The 12,734-nt window shown below is 33.3% G+C and overlaps 1 protein-coding gene across 2 annotated transcripts; it reads left to right on the top strand.

Annotated features, from left to right (window-relative positions):
* The first annotated feature begins 2,254 nt into the window (after positions 1-2,254).
* Positions 2,255-11,184, top strand: LOC132279226 (xylose isomerase-like). 2 transcript variants are annotated; one of them, XM_059781151.1, is made up of 21 exons: positions 2,255-2,464; positions 2,958-3,050; positions 3,213-3,326; positions 3,916-3,990; positions 4,070-4,199; positions 4,298-4,389; positions 4,634-4,684; positions 4,937-5,013; positions 5,107-5,161; positions 5,284-5,385; positions 5,638-5,689; positions 5,958-6,003; positions 6,081-6,136; positions 8,562-8,613; positions 9,164-9,243; positions 9,395-9,465; positions 9,575-9,615; positions 10,111-10,210; positions 10,312-10,383; positions 10,479-10,556; positions 10,974-11,184. In XM_059781151.1, exons 2-21 carry the CDS (start codon positions 2,982-2,984, stop codon positions 11,007-11,009), a joined length of 1,449 nt encoding a protein of 482 aa, XP_059637134.1. In that variant the 5' UTR covers positions 2,255-2,464; positions 2,958-2,981; the 3' UTR covers positions 11,010-11,184. The 2 variants fall into 2 exon arrangements, with proteins under 2 accessions (XP_059637134.1, XP_059637135.1); XM_059781152.1 differs by lacking the exon at positions 2,255-2,464 and adding an exon at positions 2,718-2,834.
* Positions 11,185-12,734: the final 1,550 nt, after the last annotated feature.

Here is a 12,734-nt window from a genome sequence, read left to right as displayed (position 1 = left end):
AGGCTTGTTTGGCATGCGCTGTGTTTTATGCTTTATGTTTTGGTATTATGCATTATGTTTTTGATCAATACCAAAACAACCATTTTGTTGTAGGAGTGTTTTGGATAAAAATCAAAACCATGTTTGGTAAAGAAAATTTGTTTTGAAAAATTCCAAAACTTGTTTTACTTCCACTGCTATCGTACCAAAACATACAATATTACCAATTTGGTGATATGGGTTTTGGCAAAAAAATATGATATATTATCAATTATTTTAAACCAATATCAACCGTCCTAAATATGATATGAGTCCAAATTTAAATACTAATATAAAAAAAATAATATCATAACACTTTTCAAATAGGCCAAAAATGTCATTTTTGCCTTTTCTTGTCAATCAAGAAAACAAACTTATGTTTCTACTTTACTGAGGTTGCAAAAACAGAAACAAAAACTTTATCGAATGCACCCATCAACAATGCTATAGGGAACTAAATATTTTTAGACGGATTAAACAGTGTAAATTCAAACTAATCAATAGGTATGATCTACGTAAGAGGATTGCTAGTTACAGTGTGCATGTGAATGTAAAAGGACAGTTGCGTTTCTCACTACTACTTTCTCATTGGTTGAAAAACCAATATTAAAAGGTATAATTAATATATTTTTTCTATTTTAATGAAACTTTAAAATTTAACATTTTAGGACTAAATTAGCCTTTAAAATTCTAACTTCTTTATTTTCTTTCCCGTTTGTATATACACATGTATATAACCTTCATTATTTACCTTTTTGTACAATTGTCTTTATATATATATATATATATATATATATATATATATATATGGTAATATATATGTGCGCGCACGATGATAGAATCTTTAGTTTTCATCATTAGTAAGTTTTAATTAAAGTACTATTATGAGATTGAGTTTTAATTAATGTGTAAAAGAAAAATAAGTATGGTTTCATAATTCATATACGATATGGTTAACTATATATGTTTATATATATATATATATATATATATATATATATATATATAAACAAATAAAAGGAAAAGAATTGAAAAAAAGAAAAAAGAAAGGAAATAATCTATTCACATCAGTTTTTTTTTTCTTCTTCTTTCCGTTCACACAATATTGAGTGACACATATACATAAATAAACAGTTAAGAACTATTAAAAAAAATAAAATAAAGAAGGAAGGTAATATAAATGTAACAAATGAAAGTAGAAAGATTATATATGCATGGCAGGAAAGAAAAACGTTAAGTTGTAAAGGTTAATTTGGTCCTAAAATGTTAAGTTTTAAAGTTATGAAAATAGGAAAGATGCATTAATTATACTTTTTATGATTAGTTTGTAGAAGGACAATTGCGTCTCACATTGGTTGAAAAACCAATCATAAAAGATATAATTAATATACTTTTTCAATTTTAATGAAACTTTGAAACTTAGTATTTTAGGACCAAATTAACCTTTAAAATTCTAACATCTTTATTTTCTTTTCCGTTTGTATATATATACATGCATATAACCTTCATTATTTATCTTTTTGTACAATTATCTTTTTATATATATATATATATATATATATATATGCGTGTTGAGGTTGATGGAATCTTTAGTTTTCATCATTATTAAGTTTTAATTAAAGTAATATTATGAGATTAAGTTTTAATTGAATTAAAATTATAGAATTTGAATTTTAATTAATGTGTAAAAAAAAAATAAAAAAAATTTCATAGTTTATTTACAATATGGTTAACTATATATATTTATATATATATATACACACACACACAGGAAAAAAAAATTGAAAAAAATAAGAATGATTTAATAATTCATAAACGATTTGTTTTTATTTTATTTTTTGAATTCTCGGCTTTGTCATTTGGGTATTTCACTGTAAACATAATTTTCCTTTTAATATTAATTAAAAAAAAATAGGCTTTACTTTCCCTTTGATACGAAATGACAAAAATTCGCCATCAGGCCCCATCACCATCATTTGGTGCCTTACCATGATTTTGCTTCACAAAATCTTAGAAAAAGTCAAAGCACCTGAGTCAGCACGGACTGTTACACTGTATATCATAACTCAAAAAGTCAAAATATTGATAAATTGCATAACATTTTAATAAAAAAAAAACTGTTTCCTCTCCTCCTAGAACAACGCTCCGATTCCTACTTTATCGTTAGAATGACAGATTTAACCCTTTATCAGACAACAAACTACTCAGTACTTTAAAAATCCAGGGCAAAATGGATAAGAATCCGTCGAGGTTCAGTCCGACACGTCTGGCGTGTAATACTTATCCAAAATTTATTTTCCCTTCTGGAATAAAATTAGTAGTATCAATTTCCCCAAATTAACCCCTTTAAACTCTGCTACATATACATGTATTTATAAGAGTTTGGTAGTGCCTGATTTTGTTCTGAATGCCATAGCCCATCACAGCGATCAATTCTATTCAATCTGTAAGCTCTCTCTCTCTCTCTCTCTCTCTCTCTCTCTCATACACATATATACATCTATATACATATGTATGTATATTCGTTATTATCTAGATCATCTGTTTCAGTTCGACTCAAGAGTATGTTCAGCATCAATATGTGGTATCAGTCAAACATTTTTTGTGCTTCTAAAATTAAAAGGAACTCTTGATATCAGATATATATTTTTCAGATAGTTCGTTGTACTTGAAAAATAACCAAAGTTTTTGTATCTTAGTTCTTGTAGGTTCATGTACCATAAAAGCCAAAATTATAAGATTTTGATTTTCAAGATTTCTTTTGATTCATTTCAACTTATTAGAATGGCCCAAAACAGTGTTGAGGACTGAGGAGCGTAAGACCTCTCTACAAGCCCTTGTTTTTGGCTATGATTGTTATTGAATTTAATATATTCTGTTGAATATCATTTCTCTAGTGATTGTCTGATTGATGATCTTTTGTACCTTTACTAATGTAGGTTTGTTGAGGTATTTTGCATGTGATGGAAAAAATGAAGGCGGGGAATTACTTTCTATATCTTTTTTGTTTAATCGTGGTCTCCTTTCCAGTGGTAAGAAGTTCTCTTTTTGGTCTTTTGCATAATACATATATAAATTAACTTTATCATATTATATATATATATTGTGAAGTTCAATCAAATTTTCTGTTTTAATTTAAACTTCCATTGGTATGATATTTCCTTTTTTAATATGCTGAAACACTTTACATTCAGATTGCTGTGGCTCCACCGACCTGTCCTGCTAACGAGGGTAGTAAATGCAAGGATAGTGACTCTGATGAATGGAAAGGCGAATTTTTTCCTGGTATCCCCAAAATTAAGTATGAGGTAAGAGTAGGGGTGGCAAACACTAGCACCAACACGAGTTAAAAAGGTTTGGATTTTGCATAAACGGGTTTGGGTCATAAAAGGATCGATGCGATTAAGTTTTACTTAATCTTGTCGAGTTAAGGGAGGGGTTTGTTTATGACCCATTTAACTCAACATGTTATAATCGTGAATATTACCTATGTAATATGTTCTCCATTTAAACCTAATCACTATGGATAATTAAGTCATTTCAACATATGCCTTATGATTCTATTATTTAGTATTTGATTAAATATTAAATGTCTTGTTTTAATAAACTTGATAAACGGGTTGGGTTAGTGTTGAGGGTTGTTGACACGATTATTAAATGGGTTGGGTTTGGGTTTATCTATTTAGTATAATACCCTCACATCGACACGATTATGATCCATGGACACGAATTGCCACCCCTAGGTAAGAGAGTCAAAACCTTTATACTTTGAAAGATATAAACAGAAAGTTTTCAAGACAATGCATTTGGTTCATTTGCATGCACAGGTTTTTTTATTTATTTATTTTTCCGATACAATTCTTATGCCTGGAATTGTATCATTTTATATATGTTTAGGGTCCTAAAACCAAGAACCCGCTTGCATTTAAATGGTATAATGCTGAAGAAGAAATTCTTGGGAAAAAAATGAAGGTTAGTTTTTTTATTTTCTTTCTCTTATGTGCATTTGAAGAGAGATGATTGTCACCAACAAAATTATTTTTGTCCATAGGATTGGATGAGATTCAGTGTTGCGTTTTGGCACACATTTCGTGGGATGGGAGGTGACCCATTTGGTGCACCTACAAAGAACTGGCCATGGGAAGATGGCACCAATTCGTTGGCTATGGCCAAGAGGAGGAGTAATATCAATCTATAGAGCTGCACTCTTCTTTAGTTAGTTCGGACTGTTATACAGCTGGAACTAACTTCTTTTTCTTATTCTTATTAATTGACACAGTGAGAGCTAACTTTGAGTTCTTAGACAAGCTTGGAGTTGACCTGTGGTGCTTCCATGATAGGGATATTGCTCCAGATGGTGAAACCCTAAAGGTGAGCAGAGATTAGATATTATTGTATTTTCATGTTTGATTTTTCAGAATGATAATTGCAAGTGGAAGTGCATGAAGGGAAATGGTTCCTTGCATTTTTTAATACCTTAAAATAAGCATCATAAGTTGTAAAAATGTAGTTTTTTGTCCTTTATTCCTTAATTCATAATGGGAACTACTGTGTCTCTAAGGTTTATTAATTTTATTACGAATAAATTCATTGTAGTATTTTATGTCCGTCACAGGAAACTAATGCAAATTTGGATGAGGTGGTAGCGCTTGCCAAAGAGCTTCAGGTAATTTTACAATGACAATGGCAAATGGCAATTTACAACATATTCAAGCAGGACTTCATGCATCTTAATTCTCTATGGCTGTATGTGAGAGCACCAAGAATGTTTGCTTCTCTTTGAAGGCTAAATTTCCTATGCAAATTTATTTTTCTTCAATAAATGGTTTAAGTGCATATGTTAATTATATTATACCTTGATCAATTTTAATGTTTTTTATCCTGCCTCTCTTCTCAATTATATCTTATTACTGTACAGGGGACCAAAATTCATCCCTTGTGGGGCACAGCTCAGTTGTTTTTGCATCCTCGTTACATGCATGGTGGTGCTACTAGGTAGTTATTTCTATTTCTATTTTGCTACTTGAATATGATTATTGCGCTCACATTCTAGTCAGGATTCATAATTCTTGGGCATTTTGATTACAGCTCTGAATTAGGAGTATATGCGTTTGCCGCAGCGCAGGTCAAGAAAGCCATGGAGGTGGGTGACTTGTGCTGGCATCCTTTAAACCTAAGATGGGTTGTTTCATGTATTCATAACTAGCACTTCTAACGTCAATACTTCAATGAAATGCTAAGTCTGCTATTTTGCACATGCTACAGGTTACGCATTATCTAGGGGGCGAAAATTATGTTTTCTGGGGTGGTCGGGAGGGTTATCAGACCCTTTTAAACACAGATATGGAAAGAGAGCTTGATCATATGGTAGGCTCACCAGCTACTTCTCTTAGTCCCTGAATTACAGAATAAATTTTAAATTTCCCCATGTATTCTTGAGAACAGTCTTGTCTCTTTATTAGTACTGTTTAATTTTCAAAATTTATTTTTGCAAGAAGATAACTGTATAGCAAGGTTTCTTATTTTCATGTGATTTGTTGTCTAACATCTTCAATATTGTTTTTCTTTATTTTCTCTTCTCTTTAATTTACATTTGATTAACTGGTTATCCACTTACAGGCAAGGTTTATGGAAGCTGCTGTTGCCTACAAGAAGAAAATTGGATTCAACGGTACTTCTATGTTCAATTTGTCATGCACCATTTATTAGCAGTATAGAATTGTAGTGTGAAAAATAAATAACTTTATAGAACTAAACATTGCTTTGCTGCTATCAATCTGCCATCTATTTGGACAGATAATATGAGTAATTTGTTTTCGCAATTGGATTTCTTTTAGTCTCCATAATTATTATTATTTTCATTACTTTCCCAAACTTGAAGTGACTTTTCTCCAACACCCACCCCCCCCTTTCTTCTTTTCTCCTCTTGTTCTTTGCAGGGACACTACTTATTGAACCCAAACCTCAAGAACCCACCAAACACCAGTATGGTTCTTGCCTGTTTCTTGTTCTTGATAATTAGGCTCATATTATTCTCTGCCTTAAATTGCAATTGATATCAGGTATGACTGGGATGCTGCCACAACAGCTAATTTCTTGCGAAAATATGGCCTCATAGGTACTTTCTCATACTCTCGAGTCTCTAATCTACTTGCGCTTACCCTATCCAGGTTTTACTCCATCGTTACCAAATCCCTCAAGTTCTTTACTTTGGTATCTTTGCAAAGCAAGCATTATAATTTAACGTCTTCCTTTCAGTTAAAGAGTTCTCTGTATTAGCTCAATGTTAATGAATGTATTTTTTTTTTTTTTTAGGGTTTGGCTTACCAAAGTGTAGAATTTTTTGAAATGATGTTAAAAAAACTCAGGCATTTAAATAAATGGTTAATTACAATTTGCTTCTGAATCATTCCATGCTGAAATACCCAGGGAAGTAACATGTGTACTTTCAATGTCCCCCTGTAGATTATAATTGGGACAATTACAATTACCTCTACATGTGTGCAAAATAATTCAGAAGAATGGATAACAGTTAACTGTTCACTTTTGATTGCTTAAAGTTCAATCGTAAGAAGAACTGGGGGAAGTGGGGGTGGTGAGGTGTCTAATCATTCCCATGAATTCGTCTTTTATAGTATAGAATAAACTGATATTGTGTGAATATGTGAAATTATATTGATAATTAATATCTCAATGAATTGAGTATCAAGAAAATTTTCAACTTTCTTTTTAGTTAATTAATGATAATCCCCAAGCGAAACATGATTTATGATTTCCATCACGAAAATATGAGAAATGCAGATGATAGCACGAGGTGTCCCATAGGGCAACATAAAAAGGTTGATATACCGTGTTATTATGGGTGTATGCATGAATTTGCATACATATCAGCATGGGGAGATAGCCTTGCCACTGTTACTGAATAAGATGCCATAAAAAAAAATATATGTATATATACAGATCAATTGGTTGAATGTTGTGAGTTGCAAAAAGTACAGTAGAACAACAAATGATGATTAGTTGGTTCTACTTTGTTGTTCCACTTAGCCTTATAATGTTATTTAACGTTAGAGTGCTAGATATAAATAGTTTTGACACTCTGTTTCTGGAGTGCGCTTGCCTCACTCAACTGCAAGTGGCAGAACTGAATAAACCCTTTCTGTCAACTATCATCATCATCACATTCATGTTTCACTCCTCTCATGGTCTATTAATCTTTCATCAATTTAGCTTACATATGTGAGTGATGATGATGTTTTGGCCTTTAAGTTCTCCAGATTGACCTCTTTCTTGAAATTCCCATGTGCTCCAGATATTAACAATGCAGATAGGTATATTCATGAGCTTGTTTGTCTGTTTAATCAAGCATAGTAGTAATGATCCTACACTCATATTATCACATTCCAACAAACTGAGTGCAGTCTAATATCTCATAGTTGTCCCAAATTCGTTCCACTTTTTTTTTTTGGCGCAATGGATCTACACATCCAACTTACCAAAACATGTGAGTTAACTATCATGGCTATAAATATGACGTTATAGTCCATCTATGGTATGATTTTAAGCCTCTAATCATCTACAGAAAGAAAATCCTTGTTTGTGATAAAGAAATTGGTGTTTCTGCTCAATCTAGGGTTTTATTAGAAATCATCATAAGTGATTGAGTATTCATCAAGGAGGAATTCCTCAGTGTATCAAGGCATTCCAATTCAAGAAATTTGAGCAGAAGGAAGGACAACCATTGGAGGAGCAGATTCGTGAGGAGCGAAGTCTGTTGACAGAGAGCAGATGATGGCCTGGAGACTTGAGTGGAAAGTTCTTAGTCTTCGTCAATAAGTAACTAAGGTTTCTAATAGAGTAAAGCATTAAATTAGTTACTTCATTCTCATATAGTGGATTGTTGTTCCTGGCTGGATAAGGTCCCCGTGGTTTTTCCTCGTTTAGGGTTTTCATGTAAAAAATTGGTGTCTCTGCTCTTTACTTTTATGAATGCAACAGATAAGAACTAAAATCCAAATCACAGTCAGCGTAACTACTTAAAAGTAACTGAAATAAGAATTAATATCCATAAGTCATATACACCCCTCTTTTGGTCTAATTAAACATTCGCACCCTCAGAGCCTTGGGTGATAGCCCCTGCAGTTACAATCTAACAAGCACAATATTGGAAAATTGTGTCTGAAATAATACAAGCTAAGTCTAAATTTTTTTAAGCTAAGTGTTGAGATGCAATACAAGACCTTTTCCCCCTTCTGACTGGAGGCAAACAATTTATAATTGAAATTCTATTGTGAAATTTTCCTTCATTTCCAACTGTCATTAGGTGCATTTGCTTTGATCTTTCTGTGTATCCTTTATCATGGATCTTGCTATTGACCATCCCAAATGTTAGTCTAGTTCAACAGTTCATATCCTGAATTGATGGCCTATTTTGAAAGCGGTTTATTGAAGAATATTGTCTAAGTAATTAAAAATGATCATGCATCAAATACTAAGTGTTAATTGGTTATCCTTGACCTCTTTGTTGACCTATTCATTTGCAGGACAATTTAAACTTAACATTGAATGCAACCATGCCACCTTATCCGGTCACAGGTTTGAAATGTTCTGTCTCCCAATTCTCAGTTTATTCTCTGGTGATCCATGCACAGGGATGGAAACAGATGGACTATTATTTGAGTCCGACCTTATTGAAATCTAATAATGGAATAAAATTGCATCCACCTGTTGAAATGTGCATCCTATTTATGAAATTTATAATCAAATCAAACTCAAATATTGATGGATTCGATCTCAAATGAGATCAGAGTTCCTCCTTCAAAGTACCAAAAAAGAAAAGTACGCTATCCGTCAGCAGAATTCTATATAAGAACCAAGTAAAGTTTATGTATTATGAGGATAATGTTATAATTTTATCAATCACCATTGAATATTTAGTTATATTACGGTTTAGACTGTAATGAATGAATCTATTTTATTTTGACTATTTAAAAATGAGATATGAACTTGGATTATTATTGGTGAATTGAACATCCATCAGATTTGACAAGATCCACAACAAATAGATGTTTGTACCCTTTATAATTACACTCGAGCATAAATGAATCTGTTCCTTTACAAATTTTTACACTTTTGTGCTTTGCAGCTGTCATCATGATCTTGAAACTGCAAGAATCAATGGTTTGCTGGGAAATATTGATGCGAACACTGGCGATCCTCAAATAGGTACTTCATAGCAAACCTGCTTTCCAAGAATTTACTTGATAGCAAATCTGCTTTCCCAGAATTTTGTAACCTTTTCATCTGCAGTTAAAGACTTGACATAGAAGTGTCCTGCAATTTTAGTTTTGACGAAAACCTTTTGTCACCACTTCAGGCTGGGATACAGATCAGTTCCTAATGGATATAGGGGAAGCAACCTTGGTTATGCTCAGCGTTGTCAGAAATGTATGTGAAATTTTGGCTTTTCTTCACTTAATCGTAGAAGTATCCAGAACTTGTTTCTGTTGATGGATTTATTTAACTGGTTATTGTATTGTTTTTCTATCAATCACAGGGAGGATTAGCACCAGGAGGCTTCAACTTTGATGCCAAATTGTCAGTTTCTTTCTTTCATTATCAGCCTCCTTTTTATTTTTTTTATTATTATTTTTTTTTTCTGTGTGCATTGGGCAAGTGCTTGTGATTTTATGGATTAGGTTTTCTTTTTCAACATAAAATAACATTTTGCCTTGTTGAGGTTTTCGCTTCCTTTTCTCTAGTAATGTAATTTCATGATTGTCTTCTTTCACTGTCAAATCAGCTATGAATATGTGGTAATATCACTGAAGTTTTGTCATCAAATTAGACAAAGCAAAAAAATTCCTTTTGAAACAAGGCTTCTTATGATGTCAGTAGTTTATTTTGTCGGATTTAATGGTGCAATGAAGTTTCTGAGAACATCATTAAATTTGAGGGTAGATGGTAAAATTTCACAGAAGTTAGGTGGGTTTCTGTTTGAATTCTGTGGGCATCTAATGTAGTTTGTTAATTTTCTTACTATTTATGGTTTTGAAGGATGAACACACTTACTTTATGCTTTTATCCATTTAGGCGAAGGGAAAGCACAGATGTTGAGGACATATTTATTGCTCACATTGCCGGAATGGATACCCTAGCCCGTGGACTAAGAAATGTTGACAAACTGATTTCGGTAATATATGTCCTCCTTACCAATTTTATTCCATTTAAGATTTATTTATTTAATTTATCATGATTGTGCCACTAAAATGGTTTTTCTTGTCACAAAAAAAGGATGGTTCTTTGGCTGAACTTGTTCGCAAGCGATATCAAAGTTTTGACTCTGAAATTGGGGCTCAAATAAAGGTAATGTGCTTTCTAGCACCACTTCTCTCTTTATTGTTTTCAAATGTCTTCTTTTGCGTCTAACACACACAGTGCAATCACGCATGCTCCAACAGGCTGGCAAGGCTGATTTTGAAATGCTTGAGAAGGCGGCCATGGAATGGGGAGAACCCAAAGTTCCTTCTGCTAAACAGGTAATTCAAAGTATTGACGTTCAATTTTTACTGTGGCTGCCCGCAATACAGCTGCTTCAAAAATTTTAAAATCACAGAAATCCTTGACTTGATGATTGAAATGAGAGAATGAAACTTTAGAAGACTCCACTGTGGCTCTGACAAAAGGGGAGATAAAATGAACAATAAACACTAGTTTTAACAACTATCTGGAACACCTCTCAACACACACGGTCACACACACGCTAATATCTCTCAATGCTATTTCTGTTGCTCCCAGTGTAAACAAGCCAAGCGAAGCTGAGTATAGTTACGTGATTACATATTTAAGCATTTGTTGCTGGCTTTGCTCTAAATGTAGAGTAATCTTATATTACGAGTAGTTTATACGTATGGTGTCAAGTAAACCTGACATTAGCTGTGTGTAAAATGTTGCAGGAACTGGCGGAGATGATTTTCCAGTCTGTGCTGTAGATCAGCACTTTGCACATGAGTACAAGTTTTAGTTCTTTCATAGTAGCGCCTTGTAGTTTACCAATAATAGAAGCAGCAGTTGCACCCAAGTTGGCTTCATATCTTTCTGAAAAATATATTGCAAGTTGTAACCAACCAATGCAATTAACCAGTTATTAGAAAGAGCCGTTTATCATCTCTCTCTCTCTCTCCCCCCATGTTCGTGTGTCCGCGTGCAGAAGTTTGCGGGTGGTATGGAATTTTGCTTAAATCTAGAATGGATGACGGTAATATGGCATAGGCAAGATGTAGGTAAAAAGAGTTTTACAGTCTAGTGTTACTTTTCCCCCTTTCAAAGCAGGGGGGCAACAAAGTGGTTTGTGTTAGGATTTGAAGAAAAATTAGTTTAATGTTCGAACATAACTCCATCGCACAATTCTATGTTACTGAAGATAACTCCATCGCACAATTCCATGTTACTGAAGATAACTCCATCGCACAATTCCATGTTAAGATAACTTCATCGCAATTGTTTTGTTGATGGAGATGATCGGTGCCTTGCCTTGGAGGTGTTTAGTACTAGTGAAAACTGTTATTGACAAGAAACATCAAAGCAAATTAACAATAATTTTAAATGAATGTTAACATTAAAATTAGTATTTTAAAAAAAAAAAACGAAAGGAAAATATTTGGGTTTGGTGCCAAAGCCTAATATATTTGGGCCTCTCATGTGCTACATTTATATTAGCGGGTCACGTTGTCAAGAGGAGTCACTAATTGGGAGGCCCAGATCGGCCCAGAATTTTAAATTTCAAAGGCCTAGCCGTGAGGCCTCTGGGCTGAGCCCAATTGGCCCAATCAATACTCCTACTATCTAACCTCTGACAGCGAGACAGTTGGCAATGGGCAGCGTTAATTCACAAGAACATTCTAGAAGTGACTTGCTGAGTTTGCATCCTTATCACTTAAGTATTAATGTTTTTCCTATTAGAAGGTTTCAATTTCAAAAGATATTTTAGGTAGAACCTAAGTGGAGTGACCTAATTTATGAATCCCAATTCAATTTAATACGTCCAAAACCCCTAAATTTCGTTACAGCTTGTGTTGTTTGGCCCTAGAATGGCAAAATGGACAGCAAGTCTCCATACCCAACTGGGATTTCATCAATTACTTGACGCCACATTTTCCTTCGCTTTCTCGCCAGCCAATCAGGTATTAACACCCTCCCAATTTCAGTGCTGTTCCAAGGGACATTTGGATAGAATTCAAGTGGAATGAACTAAAACATGTCTCCTTGTGTATCTGAATTTCAAAATAACGTATCCCAAAAATACTAAACTTCGTGACAGGCCACCTTATGTGGTTTGGGCCGAAAATGGCAAAATAAACTTGGTGACGACCAAACCAGCTCAGCTCACATTACCCAATTCATATCTTCAATGAAATTTTATTTATTTATTTTTATTATTTTTTAAAGGATGACAAAACTTCGCAATTATCTGTTATTTGAATTTGTAATTATCAGGTAGACCCTATGGTGAAAGTAGCATTTTAACCACGTAGGGGCCGTTTGGCATGCACTTTGTTTTGGGCGTGAAAGCACGTTTGGAAATGATATTTTGTTGTGAAAATGTCGGAAACAGTAATGCTACTTTTATGGTTTTGGGCCATTAATATTTTGATTTTAAATGACTATTCACGAAGTGTTTTAATACTGTGTAAAATAAAATAAGATCGCATCAAATA

This window comes from Cornus florida, unplaced genomic scaffold (genome assembly GCF_030987335.1).
Source record: "Cornus florida cultivar Cherokee Brave unplaced genomic scaffold, ASM3098733v1 CherokeeBrave_3.0.0_Hap2_Chr10, whole genome shotgun sequence".
Taxonomy (NCBI): Eukaryota; Viridiplantae; Streptophyta; class Magnoliopsida; order Cornales; family Cornaceae; genus Cornus; species Cornus florida.
The sequence above is the reverse complement of the archived record's forward strand: the minus strand, read 5'-3'. Positions and strand labels throughout refer to the sequence as shown.